Source organism: Rhinolophus sinicus, linkage group LG14 (genome assembly GCF_036562045.2).
Source record: "Rhinolophus sinicus isolate RSC01 linkage group LG14, ASM3656204v1, whole genome shotgun sequence".
Taxonomy (NCBI): domain Eukaryota; kingdom Metazoa; phylum Chordata; class Mammalia; order Chiroptera; family Rhinolophidae; genus Rhinolophus; species Rhinolophus sinicus.
In genome coordinates this window covers 9,981,889-10,007,948 of record NC_133763.1, presented here as the reverse complement: position 1 = coordinate 10,007,948, position 26,060 = coordinate 9,981,889, and the positions used below count along the sequence as shown (strand labels likewise).

General features: G+C 37.3%; 1 protein-coding gene across 14 annotated transcripts in view; it reads right to left on the bottom strand.

Moving 5' to 3' along the window:
- EYA1 (EYA transcriptional coactivator and phosphatase 1) overlaps positions 1–26,060 on the bottom strand; it is a 292,977-nt gene that overhangs the window by 139,267 nt on the left and 127,650 nt on the right. For 6 of the 14 annotated variants that reach the window (XM_019726030.2, XM_074318728.1, XM_019726026.2 and 3 more), the window contains exons 3-4: positions 5,226–5,275; positions 3,538–3,665 (exon numbers count right to left, since the gene is read on the bottom strand). The exons of 3 other annotated variants lie outside the window; for them this stretch is intronic. In XM_019726030.2, coding sequence (XP_019581589.1) covers positions 3,538–3,665; positions 5,226–5,275 — 178 coding nt within the window. Of the gene's footprint in view, positions 1–3,537; positions 3,666–5,225; positions 5,276–10,413; positions 10,687–26,060 lie in introns of those variants that run through there. 5 more of the 14 variants (XM_074318730.1, XM_074318732.1, XM_074318733.1 and 2 more) reach the window with 3 other exon arrangements.

Here is a 26,060-nt window from a genome sequence, read left to right as displayed (position 1 = left end):
AACCATCCATTAGTCTCCTCCAGGTCAACCTTTAATTGTTCAATAGTAACTAAAACATTTATTCACTTGGAAACATAGCACTTCTAATAGTGCTTTCCTGAATGCAAGTCAAGCATTCCTGTATGCTACTATTTTATCTTTTTACCTGTTTATGTTTTATAATTCAAAGATTTATAAACTGGGTGGAACCAACAGTTAACTGCAACAATAACAATGCACAGGGAGGTTGGACTCGAATATAAAAAATATGAATAGCTGAAACTTCTGAAACACGAAACAGTCAAACAACTCTTCTAACTAAAGAACATTTCATCTAGGAAATAAAAAAAAGCACAATATGGGAGGCTGCAGCTCAGTCTCTTTCTGTCTTTATCCCTTAGATGAACCATAAAAATAGGCACTAGCCTGTGAGCACAGAACCTACAAACACTGAGTCTTATGATAATTTGGCAGCAGACTTAAGAAGAAACTTAATATTCTCTGCCTCTCCATTCCATTCCCTTCTTGTTTGTTCTTCAGATGAAGTTATGGTTTTTGATACAGGAGATTTTCATGTTTTCTTAGCCTCATTAGAGGGACAAGTGGTGGCAGGAAGTGAAAAATGGCTGAGTGAGAGAAGACAATCTATATAAACGTGGGCAAAGCCAACAACTGTGTAAACTAACTGGAAGTTTTGTTGACCTAATTAAGGAGACCAGCTTCAATTGGGCTGCAGTGAAGTCGCTGAAATATAAATCATGGCATATATAGCTAGAAATATTTGTTAGGGAGTTAGGGGAGGTGATTGATATTTTAAGCAGTCTTTGAAATTTTAATGAGTTTCTTGTTTTTCAGTCTTCTAATTCATTGGTAAACACCACTGATTTCAACATAAATAAGATGTTCAAAGAAGGAATAGGAAAATCTATAATGATTATATCCCAGAGAAGCTTGCCAGATATTATGACTTTGCTAATTTTAAGCTTTACTCCTCTAGTGGTGACTGAGAAGAAGGAAACCAACACATTATGGAACATATAGGTAGCATAATACATTGATTCACAAACTTAATAATAATCCAGAACTCTCTGAGACTATTTGCATCGAAACAGGCATGTGACATGGACGGTAAAGAAAGTTCAAGTCCATATTTTCAAAGTATATACTAAAATAAAACTGAATATCCCAGTAGATTGACTAAAATGCCATTAATTTTTTGGATAATTCATACTGATATCTTCTAACTTCACTTTCTAACTACTATAACCCTTGCAAAGTATACCACTAAGAATGCCTGAAAACAGAGTGAGACTAGTAACTGTGTAATTGTCTGAAACTGGCCTGAAAAATTCACTTCTAAGACATAAGACTGATTTTTTTTTTTTTTTTTTTTTTAGGATATGGAATAATTTCTAAGTATTTTCCAAATTGAGTGGCTCAGCAGATTATACAATTATCTAAAATATTTTTATGTTGAACTTATTTTAGTTATGCAAAAATCTTACAAAATATATATTCTTGAACATGAACATGGTATCAGCTGTTAAATGTAAATACTCAGAAATATAGTACCACTCCCTTAAAAAACAAACCACGCATCAATTCACACAATGCCATGGGGGGGGGGGGGGACACGTCCCCAACACATACTTGGTTTCAATACGAGTGGGTCTTATTTTGTTGGAGACAATTTGCCAGTAATTGATGACAAAATGAAACGTCTTAACCCTATTTCATTTCTTCACATATAAGAAAACTGACTACATTAGCTCATAATTACCCCTACTACTATGTATTGGTGTACGCTAGTAAGCAAAACAATTTAAGACACTTAGTCTTCTTTATTTTTAAGTTACTTTAAGTGACTGTCTTATTTGGACTTTTCAGTGATGAGAAGGACTGTCAGACGTGTGCACCTCTGGTCCCCTCGGACGCCCCTGTCAGTGGCTACCTGCACAACTCTTGTGTGGACCCACCAGCCCAGGGACCTGCCGTGGTCTGCACCGTGCAAACCAAGCTTCCACCTGAAGCCAAATTCCAAAGGAGAGAAAAAAAGGACTGCTTGTTTTTTTCTTTGCTCTATAAAATCCACGTAAGCACTAGAATTGCTTTCCTTTAAATAATTTAAATTTCGTTTTGATCACCTATCAAAATGGGAAGAAAAGTTTCAGGTGAAATGGAACCTTATCCAGAGAATAATTTTTTTGCCAAATCAGCAGTTTCTACTTTTGACAGTGACCCTCTTTCATAAACACTGGAAATGAAAGTATTTATTCAAAAAGGAAAATACAGTCTATTTACATGTTAAAAATAATCACTGTTGGTATAAAAATTAAGATGTCTCATATGAGAAACAACTGGTTTTGTATTTTTTAGCATAAATTTCATAACATTACTGGTTTTAAAAGCCTTCACTTATACATATTGGAATACTCCACCAAACACACACTTTAACGGCATTTGCTTTTGTTTATTTTTAAGAATGGTGATAAAAGATCACCATGGTGATTGGGGAACGATGGTTCAGTGTTTTGTTTATGGATAGAATTCTAACCACGGATAATTCATTGAATTTCTAGTGAAACTTATGCTCTAAGTTCATCAAGGTCCAGAGGTTTACTAGGAAATAAGTAAAAACATCATCTGTGAAGAAGTAACTTTTCAATAAGCTAACATAGAAATAAAGACAGTGCAACATGTAACATAGCCTTCCATATGCTCAAGTTTTAAAAATATACACAGTACCTAAATAAATGTGAATAACAGCTTAATATATATATATATATATATATATATGTAGGTATATGTATGTATATATAGTCTTGCTTATATGTTTAGGCTTAGGGATATGTGGATTAAAGTAGATATTTCTATTTACATAAACTATACATAAATATTCATGTATTAATTTTACAAAAAAGAAGTATAATAGTGCTATGTTTAAAGTATACTATTTAACCTTTAAGAAAGCAAATCAATTTTGTGTGTCTCCCAAATGAGGATGTATATTTGTAAACACCAAATATACTTTTTTGTTGTTTCTTTTTTTACTTATTTATAACTTAATGGCCAAAGCCACAAGAACAGTAGGCACACAAATTATTTTACTGGTATTCAGAAAGAATCCAGTCCAATGCTACATTTAAATAACTGTTTCAGTGTAACAAATGGTTATACTTAGTAACAAACGGGAAAGTTAAAATAAAGGAAATAACCACATTTTCATTACTCATGAAACAAAACAATGCAAACTGACACTGTGCTGTGGAGAACGGTGGACCAGGAGATCAAACACACTCAAACATTAAAAATGTTCCACACAGGCCATATGTAGAATATGGATATATAGGCATCTATGCAAACTAAAACCAGTCTATGTCATGTTATAAAATCCTAGGCATGTGCAGCGCCTCACTAAGGATGCAAACTGATTACCTAAAGAGGAAATAGAACAGCAGTTTCATGACTTTGACAACTGAACTCATAACCACCTAATAACAAAGCGGACACTGATGAAGAAATAAGGTGCAAAGTAAACAGTGACAAGCAGACACTCACCTTCGGTGCCATTGGGAGTCATGGAATTACTATTTATATGAGAGTTATCGAGTTTGGGGCCACTGGGGGATTCACTACTACCACTCAGACGGCTATGTGGGCTGGTGAGATCCTGCATTTCCATAGACCTAAAGACAAGAAGCCTTCCGTTGGATCGTTGTACCAAATTCATAACACCACCATTTAATGCGCTAACGACTTGACACCTTCTTTGAAACACATTCACATAAAAGTCCCATTGTATCCATTTTCTTAGACTCAAAATAGTTCATCTCACATTATACCTGCAGTCATGCTTTCCTAACATGCAGTGCAGAAAGGTGTCACTTGCCTTACCTAGCCAGCCAAACAAACATTCCCAAGGAGCTTTTCAAACCTTTTTCTCTGATATAGCTCATCAAGTCACAAGATGTAATAAGACAATGACATCGATTTTAATTTTTAAAAAAAGTCAGTAATACTTCTTTTATATTAAAGAAAACATTATTTTTCTCAAAGAAAAGACAGATACGTAAACAGGTATAACAGGGAAAAAAAATCACTTTTCTTAGGAATCTGTTTCATCTAATAAATTAGCAGTAGGTACTCCCTTATAATTTACCACCCAATTGTAATTTAATGGGTCTCCAAACCAAATAAAACACTTCAAGCCTATAGTCTAGTGACAGGGAATGAGACAGTCCTGACGCATGTGTTTACTCTGGCAAACTGCTTAATTGTTCCTCTGTTTCCCTTGAAACAAATGCAGCATTAAAACGTTATGATGTCGGCTCACTTGTTTGCTTTGTGGATTACATACAGCCTGCCCAATTGAAAAGGGATCAGGCCAACAACACACAGTGCGTCCCTGCAGCATTAGCACTCAGAATATCTCAACTGTCACTCACTCAGGGCAACAATTCTGCTGCAGCGCTCTGGTTGTGCATTTTTACCATATAAAAACAGGTAAATCCCCCCTGAAAGTTCTTGAGCGTCAACACTTACTTATTCTATCAAAGGTACAGAAGCTACTACTCATGTTCACAATTGTACAACTATCCATGTATGGTTCATATTCTATTAATGAAGAGAGGAGAGGATTTACTTAAAAGTGGCTAAAAACGAACCTGGATACGTTTTGGTTTCAAAGTTTTGAAAATCTAAGGCCCATTCACTTTATTTTAAATGTATGTGTGTTGTTTTTCTGAAGGGGAGGGGGTATTTAATATTACATATATGAAGTGAGGACTGTTTGCTCCTCACCCTCACCGGGTCAATAAGAGAGAGTTATTTTAATTTGGAGGATGCACTTACTGACTGTAAATACTAGTTTTTAGAATGGCTTAATATGAACCATTTTGCTTCTAAAGTGAATTGTTACTTCCCCAGCTCTTCTGCCTTCAAACTAGAAATGGCTTAAAATCCAAATTCTGTCTCCTCATTCTCATTACATATTCAGGTTTCTGAACTCCAGAAACTATAGCCCATAATCATTTTCAAACCTAAGCTCCTCTTCCCTTTCTACTCAAAATGTTTTACAAGCACGCGCGCGCACGCACACACACACACACAACACACACAAATTGCTAAGTAATTTCCAACCCAGGCTGCTGCTATTAATAGAAATAATTAAGAAATACTAGACAAAAATAGATATGGGTCAGAGAGAGGTAATCTCCGAAAATGTCAAATATCAACAATATCCTTACCTGCAACTTGAGGAAACAGCAACATCTGAACTGGTTTGAGGTGTTTGCACCTGTGATCGGGGTAAAAAATTAGAAGCTGTTGTTAACTCTGCTTCAGTGTCAACTCTGGATTATACAGAGCACATGGCTGAAAACGACAATGCTCTCTTTTAACCAAAAGAGAAAAAGGAGGATACTGCAGCAGTGAAAGGCATATTGTCTTTAAGTTGAGGTCTCTGCCGCTGTTTCCTCCTGCAGGTCTACCCTTCTCCTCCCCTTGTCAGGGGGGAAAGGCAGCCAAATGACTGGATAGTGATTCATCACTGGCCTATGACAGCTGCAAACGGGATCACCCCTCCCCCAATCAACATGCAAAGCAGCCTTGCCCAGGCAGCTCCGAAAAGGTGCTTGGAAAAAAGAAAAAAAAAAAAAAAATCGCTATTAGCAAAATGAGTGTGTTTCACAGCAGTAGTTCAAGTAGTCACTTTCCAGCATCCTCTGAAGATCTTTCATCTTCTACTATCACCAGCTGAAACGGAGTTCCCGCCCAACCCTTTGACTCCCCACAGTTTCTTAACCTTATCACGATGGTTTTCTCTTCTATTGACTAGTTGTCATTTCACATTCACGGAAACAGCTTCCGGGCAACGTTCAGGTCATGCTGGACTAACTATAAACGGCAAAGGCAAGTTTTCACACCCCAAGTTCCATCACTGAGCTGTGTGCTCACTGACCCACAAAAATTTTAAATTTGGTGCATGCTTATTCCTCACTGCCTGGTAAAATAGAAAAAGCAGTTAGCTTTTTGTTTACTTTTCCATCTTGGAAACCCTGAAAAGGACTGGATAGCTTAATAATAATCATCAATATCCCAGTTAGCCAGCCTTTTGGTGTCTTTTGTCTCCAGACAAACCTGTATTTCGGGACTTCACTGAACAACTAATTTAACAAGCTTGCAGGCTTGGCTAGTCACTGCCTCCAGAGGCAGCACAAACTGCCAGCAGGTGATAAGCTCAGGTGAAGGTGGGCTTGCAAGCTCAGGCTAATAACGCTTTACAGTAACGAGTATTCTGCATAGTGTTTAAAATGGCTCAAAATTCCCAATCTTTGATGTGCATTTTCATTCAACCTGAACTGACATCAATCACGGTTACAGAACAAAGATGAGAACTGAAGCATCTCAAATAGCATTAATGTTATCCAACCAAATATCTTCTACTGAGTCCTGTTATTTTTTAATTATGATTTATGAAATTAAGAACTCCTACCTTTTGGCAAGAATAAGGCACTGCTAAAGTCTAAATATCTTGGTGTAATGTTACCTGAAATTTCTAGGTGTGCTTTCCTATAATACGTGTAGGATGAAAAATAATTTTTGAGATGCTTGAGCATTAAATGAAAATGTAATTTTAATGCCTGTAGATATGTCATTTTGTGATGACAATCTTCTGTAATTTTTGTTAAAATTAATGTTCTCACACAAGATTAAATGTTTTCCTTTAGAAACTGCAGCAATATACCTCAAGGATAAATTTTTTTTTCTTTATTTCCACTTTTATACACCTGGAATAAATTATAGGTGAGAACTAACTTAGTTTTAAGAACTCTCTTGGCTTAATTATGTGAAACAGTATGTAAAACATACTTTCTGTTCAATGTTAAAATACATTCCTATTTTAACATTAGCTATATAGCATAATCTTGGACATGTAATTTTAGTTTCATTGTATCGTTTGAAAGTCTGATTATATTTATATTTGAGTTTAACCTATCATTTAAATTTCAAAACCAAACTGTTAATTAAAAAGTGAACTTCAAAATAATTCTAATACGTTTTCTCACTGAAAAACTAAAGTATTTTCACAACAACCTATTTCTTTTATGCTGACTCGACTCAGTTTCTACTGTACTTTTTATACACTACAATTTTGGAAAGTCCACATTCACGATCTTCATTTCATTAAGTATACTTCAGATATATTCTTTTGTGTCTCAAGGATTATTTAAACCATGTGTTGTGTGTTACTGTATTTAAAAATGACTCTTTAATCAAAATAACTTTAAAACAACTAATCCTCACTTAGGCTGGTCAGCTGAATCCACATCGTGGCCCAGGAAAAATAAATCTACTCTCAAGAATGCCAGTGCAGACAACAATTAGACACAGATGTGAGCAAAATTAGTTACAGTTTACAAAATGCTACACTTCACATGCTTTTAGTTTTTTATGTGTAGTACAAGATTACAATGCAGTAAAGAAACATACTCTTACAATGACTTATCTAAAAAGAACACCTATTTCTGATCCGTGTTGATTTTTCTCTGATGTCTGACACTATCTCTGGAAGTTTCTGTGCTTTCAAGGTCTAAAACCATAATGCGTTTCAAAAATAATTAGGCATATTTTCATTCAAAAGAGAAAAAAATATTTCATGGCTTTCAGAAAAAGGCGCTCAGTCAGCTCACATTTTCTGCTTTACATCATTAAACTTAATTTGTTTCTTGTCTTCTCCTAATCTGGTCTTTTTAACTCAAATGCTCCTATGAGTACAAAAAAATATTTCCCATAACCTTATAAATGGCCATTTTAGATGACAAAGAAGTCATTTCCCTTTAATGCTTTTTAAACCTCTTTGTATAGTATACCCATAGTAGCATACTGACAGAGTTGTGAAAATGCAGAGAGAAAAAAAGATAACCGAACTTCTTAGAATTTAAATTCGAGAATCCTAAACTAGTAACTTTGACTTCTGATTAGTTAATGAGGTCTTTTAAGTTTGCCTTTTTTCTAATTAAATTTATAATTCTTCCCAGATGTAACTTTTGTTGATGTTCAATTTGTCTCTCTCATTTTGTTAAACCTCACATAGTACTTCGCCAATCCATTGAATAGCCACATTAAATCTGTTAATACCACGCTCTTCAACCCCAGAAATTATTTCCAGAAGGCACACTTGCTTTGAGAGATCATCAAACAAGACTTAAGGTACACATTTTATCACATTTTCCCTACCACAGAGCTCAGGATGCGGAGCAAAATGCATGACGTTTGCACTGTTTATTATACTTTGCTAAATGACAAATCAAAAGCATCTGACAGAAGATCATGTATGAAAGCCAAAAAGTTAATAATGTTCTGTGAAAAGTAAACTGTAAATGGAAAGGGATTCTAAATCTCAGCAGCACAGAGCAAATAAAATGTAGGTACTTGTCTAAATTATGGGTTTTCCACAGGCTTTTCTGCTTGCTAGAAGCAATTTTTATAAAATGACTATAATTTTAAACTTTCTTTTTTCAAACTAAAAAGAAAATTTCAAAGTGAAAGTACTGAACTTATCTAAATAAATAGAGTTGGCAGGAGAGCGAGTTTTGCCCAACCACAGATCAACCTGAGTACTCCCAAATTTGAAAGACAATGGCAATTTTCTAATCAGAATGTATTTTATAGGGGGGAATGTACCTTAGGCATAAATCTGCTTTTTAATCAGAACACATTCTTGCTAAAATTCTCCTCAGTCAATATTTCGACCGAGGTGTCCATGCTGTCATAAAAACCTAAAACTAAAATTGAAATAAACTTTTGTGAAGAGATGGATGCCTTTTAAATGTTAACACTTCCTTCCGTATCAGCGTCCCTAAAATGACTGCTTTAATACTATTACGGATTTTTAATAGAATATACCATATTCCTTTTTGAAGTATGTCATTTACAGAGAATGACAAAATAAGAGTTCCCTTGAACACAAAAACACGTACTTAAATGACATTGATGCTACCTATAGTTTTAAAGGATTGTTTTCAAAACTAGCACTTATTGAAAAAGTTGAATGAAATACTTTTGATATCTGATTAAATGGAAGAAGTGGTTTTATTCTCGATGCACGTGTTTTTCTTCTTTCCAAAGGTTTCTGATAAATTTTTGCATTCAAATGGAAATTTTATTTTGAGAAAATCATTTATCATGTCTACGGACCTCATATAGCAGTTGACTTCCCTTTGGCACTCTAAAATTTCAACAGCCGCTCAGTTAGGCTTCTGTGTCACCGCGAAGAATTTTCAGGATTGAAAATCCGTGGCTGCTTGCTCACTGACTGAACACTTTGGGCCTTAGGAGAACTCAAGCAGTGAGCAAGTCAAATATCAAACATTTGATAATGCCAAAAAGCATGACTATTCATGTACCAGAGTTCTCAAATCCAAAAGGTGGGCAGAGACATTCCCAGAAGCCTAAAATAAAACCTACTCTGATAGACACATTGCAAAAAAACAACCCCAAACCTATAAAACTACACTATATGCTTATACCGTCTTTTTGTTACCCCTTGTCATTTTGAGAAATGAAACATAAAAACGCTTGTCTAAATTCAATGACAGCTCTGAACTTACTGAATTCTTGCAAACGCTATGCTTAAATGTGTTCAAAAACTCCTTCCAAGACATAGAAGCCCATGATTCATTAGCAATTCATATACTGAACAACAAATATTGTAAGTAATTCAAAAGTTTAAGAATCTAGAATCTTGTTTTTTAATTTCAAGGTCCAGGCAAGTCACATAAAGTGTCAGTAAGTGAAAAATACATCAATTTGGCAAGCGTTTATTATTTTACCTTTTGCAGACGAGCCTGTTTAATATAATGCTAGGGGAATGTGTTTACTGAAGCAAAAAGATTTCCTTCCTAAAAAGTGGTATCTTCTTTTGTTATCTGTTGTCCTTTCAAAACGTTAATTCCTTCCTTCTTTTCTCAGATCAACCTAGTGTGTAGGAAAAGTTATCTGCCTGTTGCAATGGATATATCTATGTATCTACATAAGTATCTATCTGAGTTTATTCAGTATCACAAATAGTTGCAGTTTGTGCAGCAATTCAGAAAAGAGATACGAAGTCATCTCTCTCCAAGAATATAGCCATGCGTTCTATTTACTGATACAGATCACAACAAAAGTAATTGCTAACAATTAATTTGTCATTATCTCTTAATGATGCTAATCGCTGAGATAATTTGGGGGTTAAGAATTATACTTTTATGACGGAACCCTGCGGCTCATAAAGGACTAGGTACAAAGTGTCATAATCTTCCCCGAGCTCTCATGTTTTCATTTTAAAGGAAACCAAAACAATACTAAAAGCGCCCTCGTTATCTTGAGCTTCGCCCACAGGACAGCTGTTACCAGTCACTACAATTTTTCAAACAGGCAGCTTGTACTTACAGCGCTTACATCTGCTGCGTCCACCAGTTTACTGCGCTCCTTCGAATTTTCTGGTTTAGCAAACCTCCATTCCTGACATAGTTTCGCTCCTGGATAAGGACGCGCGGGAGGGCTGTTAGGAGCTCCCGGCGGAGCCCGGCGCTGCTGGGAGCGGAGCGCGTCTGCAGGGGTGAGCCCGGCCGCGGGGACGGCCGCCTGGCCGCTGCTGCAGGCTCGGGCTGCCGAGCGACTGAGCGAAAACGCGTTCCCCAGAAACAAAACCGCCACAGTGGCCGGCAACAGGAAGGCTTACAGTCGGAAGTGGCACTGGAGAGTTTCTACCTCGCCCCAAACTCGGAGCCATCAGCTCCCACCGTTCTGTTTAGAGACCGTGTGGAGCCAGGCGCTCTGGCCCCACGGAACAGCAGCAGCTGATAGCATCTGAGCACCCTAGACAAAGAAACAGCAGAATCTCATCCCTCGATTTGTTTGCGCAGCCTTGTAGGTCTGCCCGTGGAGCCTCGGGGCTTTTTTTGTTGTTGTTTTTGCAACGCAAACCACAGCTATTCTCTGGTCCTAACCTTATTGGTTTAAATGCAACAATTGGAAGGAGCACTGCTCGGTCTGACTCAACCTTGCTGCTTAAAAAAAAAAAAAAAAAAAAAAAAATTTATTATGTAAATGAACGCGCCCCATGCTATCAGAATAAACAGCTGTGTGAGAAGAACTTCTCGGAGACACTGTCAACACACATCTCTGGCTACAGCAGCTACCAATTACGAGCTTTGGGGAGTAGTTAGTTACACGTTATCTTTTATACTTTTCCAAAAGTTTTTTTTTTTCTTTTTTTTTTTTTCAGGCCCTGAAACTTGGGGAAGCGATACTTTAAAAAAAAAAAAAAAATTTTCCGAATGTACCAACTGACAGGTCAGGGGAAGATAAAAAAAATAGAATGGCCATTTCCACATTAAGTACGCAAAGGGAGGTTTTAAGCAAACGTGTAAGCTATTATCAGTTTAACAATGGAAGCCTGAATGATGATTCTGCAATGGTTTCTAGAATGGCAAGTTTTACCTGAACAACTTCTGTGGAGTATGAACCAGCTAATATTTCAGTGTTAATATTTTAAAATGATTTTGGGGGAAAAGGTTTATTTTATCTAGAACTCTTTCTTTACAGTCTGTTCTTTTTTTAAAAAAAAAAAATTGAACTCAACTCAGAATCTATGCATGATAATCTATAACACCTGGAGAGTTGAGCTATTCAGCTTATGACTAAATCACAGCTCCAGTTTAAGTTATTTACTTACTATCATATTTTAGGCAAATAAATGACTTCAGTTTTAGATTGATGACTTAACCATTTTATCGATTTCAAATATTTAAAGAAGGCATCACTTATGTGACTGGTTATTATATTTCTATTTGCCAGCCCTCTACCACAGTTCAAATAACAATGTTTATTTTTGATACTACTCACTCATCATAACCAATTTTGTACTCTAAAATCTTGATACTCATTGGATTTTCCTTAAAACTGTTTTGTCATGACCCATAATACTATTCTATGTATCTGGGCTTTTCATTAGTAATAAAAAGCATCTTTTCGTTAAGGCTCTTGCCTTGATATGCAAAAACATTTTAAAAATCACAGTAATTGCTTAAAACATTTTAAAATACATTTTCAGATCATCAACTAATAAGTCAGACAGGCACAGCCTTACCTTATCTTTGCTAATTTGTAAAAAAGCACCCTTCTGAGGCAAACAAAACACAAAGCTTCTAATGACCAAAATTCAATATGGACCGCCCCATTCCCCGGAAAGGATGCCAATCTGAATTCCTCAGAAAAGAACGCTTTGTCAAACCCAAGAGACAGCTCAAACTGCAAACTCACCTAGGATTTCATTTTCTATGGTAGCGGCAAGGAACCATGGGCTAGTCATCTACCATATTTGGGAAGCCGGGTCAAAAATCAGTTGATTGCTATTGGATCTGTTCATATATGCAGCAGAAATAGAATTACGTTACCACCTACAGCACTTTCTCAGACCAGAAGTATCACTTATTCAATATACTCAAGTATATATGCAGAAAATAAAATTCAGCACATAATGGAGGTTTCTAGTGCTGTGAGGAAATGGAATGTTACACTAACTCAATCTATATCAAACAGTAACTGCTTTTGCTATCATATTTATTTCTAAGCTCCATAAAATATAAAATTGGAGGTCCTGGTTGGAGAATTTAACCCTATTTGAAACGTCACATTAAACTATTGTACCCATGGTTCCCCTAATTTAAAAATTGTTTTGGACATAAAGGGTACAATATTATTTTTCTGATCCACGAAAGAGTGTATTGACAAATCCAGAAGTCACAAACTATATGAAGTCAGAACCAGAGGGATATCATGTAAAGTATCTGACTTTTATACAGAATTGCCTACATTGTAATAAAATGTATTACATTCATTTTTATATTGAAACTGAATTATTTTTATTTATATAACCAAACAACACACCGTGAAAGAAATGATGCATGCAATTAGGAAGAAAATTATGAAAAGCATGATGAACGTAATGTGACCACTAATTGAAATGATATAGGCCATGATTCATAATTATATAACGAAGAGCTAAGTCATTGGCTAAAAGAAATATCTATGTGCACATCTAGCACTTTTAAGTGGTTTCCTTTCCTAAATTAAAATTAAATGGATTAAAAACAATCACATGCTTATCCATAAATTGCCTGTTACTACTTTGGATATCAGATATGTAATAATTATCATATAACTTACACCTAAAATATAGCCCAAATGTAAGCCATTACTAATAAGACACAATTGGCAGTGCACTGTTAACTTCCAATTGGTAAATTTTCACCAACTATAATTGCAGACTTAACCATAAACTCTAAGGACCAGGTGTTCCCTAAATAAAGTCACACACATTACAACAGAAATTGGAAAAATTTGCTGAAATTTTGCCATTAGTAAAGACAGGTAATAGTAGAAAACATTACTATATGATAGTTCCTACAGGAATTTCAACCCATAAACATGAATAGGAGTAAAAATTTTTCTAATACGTTTTTTCTTACTGAAACAAAATTACATATATAATTTTACCTGGTAAAGGAAAACACTTGAAATAGTCAACTGTAACAAAATGTCTGAATACCCTCAAAGAGACATACCTTTCATATACTGTATCTCCAAACAGGTTTTATCTTACAGAGCAAGCTGTTGCTTAGATATGCAACTGGTTATATAAAAGCCTGTAATTTTGATAGAAATGTTTTGTGCTTGTCAATTAACAGAGAATTTTAAATAAAGGCATAATTACAAAAGTAAACAAATGTCCCTAATTTTAAAAAAATTCAAAGGCAGATATACGGGATTCATTAAAACAACCAAAAAGGTAACTGGGAACTTTGCTAAAAAAAAAAGGATAAACAGTTGATGTCACCAACTTAAATATAACAAACACTGAGAAAACAAGGGATAGAACACAACGGTCCCTTTCCCTATTCTATTCCATTAACAATCATAAAGTTCTTGAGTAGTTCTGACATTTCCAATAGAAGCTATACTCAAAAGTTCTTTTTCTTCCTTTTGTGTTTACCTTTAAGTAATTTTCAAATTAAGCATGCATGCTATTACCTGGTCTGATGTAGACCATCTCTTATCTCTCTGTTTCTACCATTCATACGGGATTATTTCTCAAAAATACTAGGCTGGTACATTGCAAAATAGAATTAGCGCTTAAAGACCAATGCTTTTTCTTCAAAAGCAGCATCCGAGTTATTATTTCTGCCACATTATTAAAACCAGTATGATCTGCAACTAAGTCCACATTTGGCCATTCAAACTGTTCAAAGTGGAACGGCAAACAGAATATTCCAAACTACTGTACTTCTAGCCCTTCCGTTTCCAGGTAGCTCTATCTTCTTGTGGTCTTGGCCATTGTACTGTTACGTTGGTGCAAAAGTTATTGTGGTTTTTGCAATTGCTTTTAACCTTTTAGATTGCAATTACTTTTGCACCCGCCTAATACATTGCTGGCTTTTTTATGGAACCCTTGGAACAGTGTGTCTGGAGAGCTGACACTCGCATCCTTGCAGGCATCTGGAGTGGTCACTCCCATGACCTCCTCTTTCCCCACTGGCACGAGACCTACAATGAGAGCCCTGCTCCCAGAAGCCTTCTGCTGAAACGCAACCAAGTAAAACATCCTCTATTTATTTTAAGAATGATATTAAATCCGCCAAACTGAATGTCGACCAGCATTGTGCTAAATGTTTTCCATTCAAACTCCAACGTGAATAGCTTTTAACAGTAAATTTAAGGAGGCAATTACTAACTAGTCACTGTACCACGGAAAATTATTTTCATAAATATTGCAGCCTTTATACCAACACGATATGGAAATATGACCTATGTCCTGGCCCCTTAATAAGCACATTGGTTATTATTCATACATATGAGTAATCACCATTTATTTGTGTAGGGTGGAAAATGTGTTATCATATGTAGCAATGACTGCCCATAGGATGTTTTTTTTTTGTTTTAATTATTACTCTTAATAAAACTTGGAGCAGCACTTCCTGAAACTAATCATGATAATGAGGGCAGCAATAGATTTTTAAGCAAAGAGAATGGGATGATAGAGGTACTGAAAAAAAAATAAAAATGACATATTAGGTTTTCTATTTTTAAATCAACTGATTTTTCAAAGTGGCAAACAGAGTTACTTTTTTTCTACTTTCTGCCAAAAATGTGTAAATAATTGGGCTTGGAACCATATGCTTAATCTCAGCAATATGCTATTTTGCTTTCTCACATGGTAAAATGGATTTCTGTTGACATGAAGCAACTTAGAAAACCCAGGTTGTCTCCTCTTCAGCCTCTTTTTCCCCCCCAAGCCCTGGGCAAAACGAATCTTGTCAGCACCTCCCAATACATGTAAGAGGATCTGGAAACTTGCTTTGTGTTTTCCAGGTTTCATGACAGCTGAGTTCACAGTTTTTAAATTCTCCAGAAACAGTGAATATCGCATGGAAGAAGGAAAGGAATGATCATTTATTGAGTGCTTACTATGTGCCAGGCACTGTGCTAGGCTTTTGATATTCCTCCTTCATTTATTTTAACAAATAATGTCACAGCTTATCTGTATTGGTCCTGTTTCTAAAAAATATGCCACCCCCCCCTCCCGTTCCCACGCCCCACTAACTATTTGTTTTGGGATCTGCCTCATTTCTCCAGCACCATCAAAGTTACCAGGAAATGGCAGACTGAACACTGGGGCATTAATACATCCTGGTTACAATATCATTTTGGAGCAAGGTGAGACCCAACGAGGTTAATAAGTCCAGAAAGGTTTGTGATATATTGAAACAATATATACTGAGACGATACATTCAATATAGAATAGACACAAACACGATACAACATCAGCTTATTTACAAACACATTTGCAAGTTAGTTCACAGATTCAAAAATAAAAGCACATTAAATTGTCAACAGGGAAAAATTGCGACGAATCCTTAAACTTGAAATGATCAAATCAGGAGGTGGATATTTTTTCTCACTATTTATTTAAAAAAAAGGTGAACTAGCTTGCTACAGTAGGGATTATAAATATTCCCAACTTTTTCTTTACAATAAAAAAGAGAAGCTGAAAGTCCAAGTTCACAAGAAGCAGTTATACAGACAACTTGTTTCACAGTTCTGTTCATGTCTTCCCTTTTGAATTTCTTAATTTCAGTTACCCAGTGTGCTATGCTTTGATCTTAATAGCTATTACATCATAAACACTTGATTTGTTCACCTAGGAAATAATTACATCCAAAATGCCCTCCAAGTCTCCTTAGGCATTGGGAGGTCCATTTTAGTTATTCTGAATCAAGAAGCTCTATTACTGTTACAAAGGAAATGCCAAGAAGGGGAAAAATAAAAAAACCAAAACCTAATAACCTATAGGATTTTTTTCTTCCTTCAAGCAGCATTAACTTTTCCCCCCTCCAGTCTCCCAATCGAAAAAAAAAAAAAAAGAGTAACCTCTAAAGCTGTTTTAGACAGAAGGTCAGAATTCAAAGGATTGGTAACTTAATCCACAGTGAGCTGCAATCACATCACTATTGGAAACACAACCAGAAGCACCATTATTCTAGATGTTTTTATTAAGCAATGTCAATAGGTATACAACCTGGAGGTCTCCCTACTGTAAAGATTCGTGCTTGCAGGCGATCAAGTTGCCTTGGGTTCTTGAATTTTACTTTACAAAGCAGTACAGTAAGGAAAAAATAGACTCCGGTGAATACAAGGGAAATCAATAGCTTCAGTTTGTTCAAATACAGAGAGGCCCTTTTTAGGGTCAACTGTTAATAAAGATAAAAGTATTTTAGTCTTCAGATGCTTACGATTAATAAGAATTCTTATTTCAGATGGTTTAATATTTGGAGTATTATATTGATTTTTTTTATTTTTTTATTTTAAACGTGTGGTTCATGTTCTTTCAAAAACTGGAAGCCTGGAAGCGTCCCCAGATTCTTTCAGGGATTCCGTTTTAATATCACCAACAATCTGGTTTGCCTGAATTGCAGCGTCCAGCAAAGGCAAGGATCCAGGGTTTTGTGAATTCGTCTATTTTAAATGTGTGTGATTCTTCAAAGCAACGCCCTTGATAGGGAATTACAGGCTGGTGGCTTGTTTTTGTAATCAATACAAGGAAAAACAAATAGTTTACCACGAGGTCACAGAGCCGGGAGAGGGGACCTCTCCCACACGGTCATCAGTGACAGGCCCTGCTGAAAGATCCACAGGCCCCCATTAGCTCCAGCCTCCTGGGAGAACAGCTCCCTCTCCTTGCTGCCCTTGCCTGAGGACAATCCCCTTCCCCAGCAGAGAGGGTGGAGAGAGGCAAAGGGGAGGTGAAGGAGAGACGGGGCAAAAAGAAGGCGGAAAGAAAGAAAGATGGTCCTCCAGCCACTCATCACAAAACCAGCTCCAGGGTCCCAGGCCTCTTTCAAAGAACATGGGTCTATGACTTAGACATTCTAAAGGAATAAGATAATGTGATTGGAGTTGACATGTTTTACCTTTACAGTACCACAGCTAGTGTACCCATCTCTTTGGAGAAGCACTGTATTTGATACATTTAAAAACCGTTTTTTAAAAAAGGAAAGGCCTAACTCACCATACATAAATGAATTCATGATTAATTATTGAAGACTATTTAAAAGGAGAACCCACATCTCTCAGCTCTGTGTGTACAATGTCCCCCAATCATGCCTATTACCAACCAATGAATGACCTATATTTGAAAAAAAAAAAAAAAGATATTTTAAATGAGATATTCCACATGAAGACTTTCCTGAATAAGCATAGGATAACCCGGGTTTCCTTCTCTCATTTTTCTGTACTTTTGGATTTTATGGCTATGACTGTTCAAGGTTTACACGTTGTCTTTTTCCTCAAATGTGTAGAATTATTAAAATCTATAGTCAGGGGTACCACTTACTAGACTAAGATGAATGCATCAGAGACTCGAGTTCTAATTCTGGCTTCAGCATGGGTTTTCTCGGAGCCTGTTGTTAGCGCGTTACTCATACAGTACTTTCAATTTATCATCTGTAAACAGACTAAGGAGAAATGGATATAAGGAGGTTACACACCTTACCAAAATGGCATAGAGATAAAAACGTCTGCTGCTACAATAAAACTCCCATGGACATTAAAATAGCAACAGAAAATTGAACTTCAAATCAGTTTAACTAAGTACGTGTAGAATGAGTGCCCAGACAGGGCATCACAAGTTTCTAGTTTGACACAGCTTGGGATACATAATAGGTGCTCAATAAATGTTATTTAAATTAATGAATACACGCATACTTGACTACTTGATGGGACGTGGCTCTGGTTTGTAAAACAGAAATGATTCCCCTGAATTTCCTTTGCTTCTATGTTTTCTTTTGTTTACCTTATGTTGTTATATTTGCCCTCATACCCCCATTGGGAACTCTAAAGTTGGTTATTATCATCATGGGAAGTTAATGTCCTTTTCATGTTCAAAACACATTTAAAATACTTTTATGGAACAAGATGGAATTATGGAAACTGCTAGGAATTTGCCATCCTGACAACAGGGAATAATAACCAAACTCTAAGGAAATTAAAAAATTGGAAGAGATCTAAAATCACTGTATTTACATGGTGTGTGTGTGTAGGGTTTCCAGGTTCGGAATTCCCACACATTTTCAGGAATTTTTTTCGCTTTCCTGTTCCCGAATCTGGAGAAAAGTTGGTCAGAAAATGGGCTCCTTGAACCCAGGTCGTTGGTAGTATCGGCCGTCACTTTGTAGAAACAATTCATCCTGGAGAACAGAAAACAGTTTATATCTCGAGATTCGAGAATGGAAAAGTGGAAAAAAATGCCTGAGAATGGGCAGGAATTCCCGCCTGGAAACCCTATGTATGCTTGAGTGGGACAGAAAAGTGTAATAAAAAGTTATGGTTCAGTAAAATAAAAGCTATCATACACTATATTTTAGTTATATCCATCATATTCCTCCTGAAGTACTCTGTTACAGCAATTCATATTTCTCTTTTACATTCTTAATGAAAAATCCAGAAAACATTAATAAAAAATTTAAAAGGATACACAATAGAATGAAAGTATCTTTAAACAAACCCTACGTCTCCTGCCTTTAGACATACCTCATTGTAAATGTAGCCACAATGCTGTCATCTACAAATTTTGCAGCTTTTAGTCTATTCAGAAATCTAACCAAGCTAGTTAGTTGGCCTGTCAACCGGCCAGTCATTCAGCAAATATTTAGCATATATCTAGTATGTTCCAGGTACTGCGGCACTAGGAGATACAGCAGTAAACATTACAGACAGAATTCCTGCTTATCATCTGTGCATACAAGTGTGAATAAAACACGGCCAACTGAACAGATGGATTCATTTTTGCTTTCTCTACAAATCCCACTAGAGCAACCATAAACGGATTTTTTTAAAAAGCATCAATCCCAAAGAACAAAGAGGACAGGTAATAAGAAAACAGTGATAAATTTTGGAAGTGAAAGAACAAGCAGACCATTAGTAATGGATTGAACAGATCTGAGAAAGCTGAATCCAAAGTTGGCCATGAGGAAAGCTGAAAAGTGGTCCGACTGACCCCAGCAAAGCCCCCCACGTCTCAGCAATGGGTGGTACCATGTACTTCCAGAACTGGAAGTAAAGGAAGGCTGAAAAAATGGATGTTTGGGTACAGGTCAGTATAAGAAACAGATTTTTTTTTGCCACTCCACATCATCAAAAGGACAGGCTGAAGGAGAAGGCATGTAGAATATGTTGAGGAACGGGCACCCTACTCAAAACAGGTAGGTTGAGTTTCCTGAATGCTGAATGCTGGGACGCACTGAATTCTGAGAAAATGGCCTCCACTCCCCTTCACCATCCTTTTTCCCATTAGAATTCCTAGAACACTGGCTGCTAGACCAAGGTTATCCAGGCAGGAGCCTAAAAGAGCCTTCCTTAGGAGTTGTGACCAGCCCAGGAGATAGACTTAAAATACTTTCACCTGAGTGTCTCTCAAGGAAAGGACCCAGTCTAATCGCCACACAGTAAAAACCATGGTCTATAAGTCCTCACACATCAATCAATTTTAAGGTGCCCACTCTTACAGATAAGCCAAATGTCAATGATTATCTGTGTCTGAGGAAAGCCTCTACCACGAAATGTAGAAACCAACTGAACAGAGAAAAGCAACTTGCAGGAAACAGAGATTAGGCAAAGCAAGAAAAACAAGAACAAACGCTCATTAATATCCCCGGAGATAGAAGATACAGCAGCCACGACATAAGATAGGAAAATAACAATAATGATTTTTCTTTTTTAAAGAGGAACATCCAACAACAACAAAAGAGCCCTGAGAAATAAAAAGTGGGATAACAGAAATAGGTCATTCAATAATGTTTGGAAAATAGAACAGAGAAAGTTTCCCAGAGAATAGAGCAAAATAAATGGAAAACAGGAGAGAAGAGAAAATATGACAAGAAAATAAAAAGCGGTAAGAAAATATGGCCCAACATCCAAATAACTGGAATTTCAGAAAGAGAGCAGAGAAAAGGAGGGATAAAATTTAAATAAAAAATTATAAAACACTTCTTGGGGCATGACTTTTCAGATTGGAAGAACTCAATGAGTATCCAACAAATAGATTTTAGAAAAAGACCCACACCACACCATCAAACATGGCTGAGAAATTTCTAACCACTTACAAAAAGGGTAGCTCATGTAAGTTTCTATAGAGCAAAAGAAAAAACAAACAAACAAACAAAAACAAAACCTGATCAGATCCATTACAAAGCATGGGGCATGACTTCAGACTTCTTAATTGGAACATGTATTTCACAAACGTTATAACAAGGAGGAAAACTGAAGATATTTAAAGGAAGATGTTTGCAGGAATGTCAAGTCTCAAACAATGTATTTCCCAAATAGCCTTCCTCAGGAAGCTGAAAGAGGCTATGTCCCATTAAAGGGTGGGAGCAAACCTCCTTTAGGAAATAAGTAAACCAAACAGGAGAGAGAAGACTCTAATCCCTGGTGTTGGTGGTGGTAAAGGGGTTTTCTAGCATTGATGGCTCTGCACCAGGCAGCCCAGAGTGGACAAGCTCGAGAGGCACAAGGAAAGTTTACAAGATGAAAAAATTGAATAGTTGGTGCATCTGGACATATGGGAAGGAGCACTACGTAATCAAAGGAGTGTGAAATTGAATTGTGAAAAGGAATCATATTAGAATAGTACATGCTGCTGCTGTAAAGATCACACATGTAGATGTGGCCATTTATACAGAATCACTTGACTTTTAACATTATGTACATCTAATAATTTTGATTAAAATAAAAATAGAAAAATAGACATTTTCGTGCTTCCGTGTGTGTGTGTGTGTGTGTGTGTGTGTGTGTGTGTGTGTGTATCAACTATTGACAAGTAATATTTTCAGGTAAAATTTCGTAGCGAGGGGCATGGGGAAGTGGTGGGTGCTGTGTTAGCTAGCCAGGGAAAGCCTCTGTGAGGAAGTGTCATTTGAGTCGAGACATAAATGATGAAAAGGTGACAGACTTATAAAAAATTGGAGGGAGGGGGAATGTGGTCTACACACAAAAAACGTTCAAAGGGAACAAGCTTGGCAAGTAGGAGGGAAGAAAGAAAGGAGTATGGAGGATAGTGAACAAGAAGGAAAGAACAGGACCAGGGCTGGATGTGGAGCGTGGGCTGTTGTAGCTACTAGGTGACGAGCTGGGATTTTATTCTAACAGGAAGTGACTAGAGGTGTTTTTTGCTTGCTTGCTTTTATTTGTTTTGGAGCAGAAAAGTGACACGATCTGATTTACGCTAAGAAAGGCCACTCTGGTTACTGTGTGTAGGAGACAAGAACAAGCCCAGAGGCAGGGGGCGGGGGGCAAATGGGGGGGCTATCGCAGTGGTCCAGGTGAGAAGTGGTGGTACTCTACGATATTATGGGGAGATGATACATAGTCAGATGTAGGGCCTGTTTTGGAATTAGATCCAACGGGACGTGTAGATTGGATGTGGGTTTGAGGCAAAGAAAGAAATTAAGGACGACTCCAGTCTCTCCGCACAAACAGTAAACACCACTGATGGGACTTTCATCTCCATTCATTTCTTCTTTCTGCTTTCTTGCTCAGACAATAACATGGCATAGACACAAAGAGCTTGAATAACCAGAATCGCGTTCGCTGAAAGTTAACTGAAAGTGTGGCACAAAAGTGCTAAGAAACCTGATGAATTCAGTAGAGGCCATTTGTGAAAATGAAGGTGTCACAGATAGGTCAGTGGAGCCTGGAGGTCATGCTGAGGACCAAAGACTTGAAGAGAAGGAACAAGCACGAGGCTGGACAGGACCACACAGACCGGCCACACCTATGCCCTCCACCGGGCATGGTTGACAGTGACCAAGCAGGACAAACATCCCATGTGGGCCCGAGACAGCACTCAGCACAGCACGTGTATCTGAGGCAGGATGGTACATGAATGAGGCTGGGACACTCAGACCACCCCAGGAAGCGGTGTGAGGGCCAGAGCCTCCAGAACTATCAAGGCTGACATCCAGAGGACCACAGATTCATCTACGAGATTCTGTTACTTTGAAATAGTCACATTTAAAGATTTTTATTGTTGTTGTGAGGCTTTTGTGTTGCTACTGCGTACCTGGCAGCAGAATGCAATGGGTTGTGGAAAAGAAAATTAACATTGATTTCACATCTGAGTTGTGTGCAAATGATAATAGCATTGCCCTAACAGACAGCTTCTGTGCTCCAAACCCATCGGCTCCACCTGCCAGACCATCGTTACAAACTATAAAGCACATCGTATTTCTCATTTTAAAATCCTTCATAAATTTGAGAGTGAAGTTCAAAGTCATCAGTTGATCACAGCACCCCTGGACAATCCCGCACAAGCCGCCCCCTGCAGCCTGAGGTGCTAACATGCTACATATCCTAGTACCTTATAGCCTTTCTGACGCATGAATAATTCCCAAACCTGACCTATGGTTCGTGCCTTTGTACTGTTTCCAGCCCGTCACGTCCATCAGAGTTCAGCTCGGTGTTACCCAGGCCACACCGCTCTCATAATCTTCCCCCTCTTGAGTGTGACCAGCCAGCTTTCCCATAAACACGTCGAATTCAATCTCCACCAAAGTAAACTCTTACTCTGAGCCCTACAGCAGCTTCTCTATTTCACTTGGGGCACAACCCATAACCCAAACTGGAAACCGAGAGGTTTTCTTTGACTCTTCCTTCTCCACATCCAAATCCAGCTGATGCCACCTTTACCTATCCTGCACTCGGTCTCCTGGTGTCTTGCCCAGTTTCCATTGTCCAGCTCAGGTAGCTCAGCCGGCCCCACTGCCTCCAGCATCCTCTTCCATCCAGGATGCGGCAAGCGTGGATTTCATGCACTGTAATTCTAATTCCATCACTGCAAATCATTCAGCAGCTGCCCCTCCAGCATCACAGATGAGAGACCAAATCTAGAAACAGCTTGCGAGGCTCCCCGTCACTTAGGTGCCATCCAGAATCCTCTGCCTGCCCTTTATGCTCTAGCTTTGAACTGCCTGTGGTTCCTCTGGACACACAGGCTTTTTCTCAAGATGCTTGTACTCATATTGTCCACACCACTTGAAGTGTCCTTGAAACTTGCGGTTAGATACCACATTAAAAGAAAGCAAATTAGGGCCTTGGTGTACCTTGAGATACATGTCAGTGGAAACAAACACAGAAGGAAAGAGCCTTCTTCTTTCTGCATTTCCTGTGTCTGCATGAGGCACCCACCCCTTTCACCTCAGTCTATACACATGCCCAAGTCTTCCCACGGCAACATGAGGTATTAGGTTGTTGGTGTGAAAGTAATTGAGGTTTAAAAGGCTAACAATGCAAAAAACGCAATTACTTTTGCACGAACCTAATAAAACTTCCTTTGGCTTCTTGTGCGATCTTACACTCTCCTGGAAAGGAGCATACAAGGTCCCTGGGAACCTGGGAGGAGGAGGGGGGAGGAGACTATACACGGGGCAAGCAGTGGCCTGGGACACGGCACATACAAACAATCACAGGAGCAACTGGATTGGCAAGGCTTGGGGTTGTGGAAAGGCAGCAAGAAACTGCAATTCATTTTTATCACGGCTAAATTTGTCTCACTGCCGTAGAATCACCAGCTCTTGTTCAATGTATCCTGTGCCCTTATCGCTAAAGACTGGGTTCTACAGCTGTACCAACCATGCAGACAATATTAGTGCTTTGGTTCTAAAATTGCTTTGACCCTTTCCTTCATTTCTAGTCCTCTTAGCGGAACGTAAAGATATTTCAACATATGCTCCCTCACACTCACACTCACACACACAGACAGCCCCCATCACACACGCTCTGGTGTGCAAACACCATTTATAATTGTCACCCTCCATGTGTCATGTGGGGATTTATTGGTGTTTTAGTTAACAGGTTGATTCCAGGCTCTTATAATAGAAAAAGCACTTTGTATACACAACATGGGCACAGATCCAGCATAATGTCTTTAAAGCCCGGGGCACTTTAAAATTTGTTTTACATCAAGCTAATCGTGTTCTGAATCTACATTTTCATCATATATTACAACCATCCTTATTTTTACTAATGACATACAAGATGAGAAGAAACAGGACGCATATATTAAGGCTACCGTCTGATCTTCCACTTGTTAGAGTAAAATTAGACATTTTAAGTAGAACTACAGATGAATTACAAAATATTTATGAAGGGCTCTTATAATAAAAATGAAGAAATCAAAACCAGATGAAAGTAGATAAAAGCTTTGTTTTCATAATTAAAATTATATTACAGTGAATTGAAGTAATTCTCCTGCAATGGTAACAAATTACTCTGTTGAATATCGAACTACTTTGCATTACAAGTTGCTAAAATATACACAAATTTATGACTGAGAAATATCTCAAGGTTCCCTACCCTAACAGACATAGATGCAATTAAAAGGATCACGTATACCAACTGCGTCCCAATGGTTAAAGGTATATCAGAGGTAAAATACCCACATTTTAAGTATATTAAATTTAAATTTATATTCAATTCACATGTATTTCAGCACACAACTACATTTTATACTACAAGGATTTCTTTGAAGTTCTTTAAAGTTGCAATTTATCTCCTTTAGAGTTATGGATTAATAGGAAACAGATAAGCAATGTTTACGTTTTAAAGGGCAGGGCATTTTTCTCCTTTACTACTAAAGGATATATATTCTTATTTCTTCAGTAACTATGTAGAAAAAAAAGCAGAGTTGGTGATTAAATAAGGCATCTACATAGCATGGGGAGTCAAACTAGATAAATGTAGACAAAATTTTGCTCTGGTTACTCATGAAGTCAGATTGTGTGTCTCCAAGGTCACCTTGGTTATGGACTTCTATGATTTGGTTGCACACACTTTCTAAATTCATCAATTCCCTGCTTCAATCTGTATGTTAGGTTATAGTACAGAGGAAACGGAGGTCTCATAGAAAGTATGTACATTGCTAGGCTCTCAAGAAGATTCTATAGCAAAGGAATAATTTTAATTCTTAGTACTATGACAGTAGAAAATTTACATCAGTCCACATTTTGGAAGAATGACATCTAAATGGATGTGGCATGTCAGAGCAACAAGAACGGAAAACGTGATTTAAAAAAAATTTCAATGCTTTCAATAATGTTATTAACCAATGTTACCTTAATAGAAAAATTTCTAATGCTATAATTTTGGGGGGAGGTTGCACTTTTGCTTAAGTAACTTTTCTCAGTTACATTGTTTTCTAAGAGCACATTTTTTTCATTCATAACCCATTTTTAAAATATTACCTCATTTAAGAAAGTGCAAATTAAAATAACATACCATTTCAAATTCCCAGCTCAACCAAAATTATAAATTCTGCGAATTCCAAATGGTGGTGAAATTGGAGCAAAAGAAATTCTTATCCACTGCTATTAGGAGTCTGAAAAGGTATACCAATTTTGTTAAAGGTAAAGATACCCTCGCACCCAGCAATTTCATTTCTATTCCCTATAGAAATTCCTACACATGAGCACAAAGAAAGTACA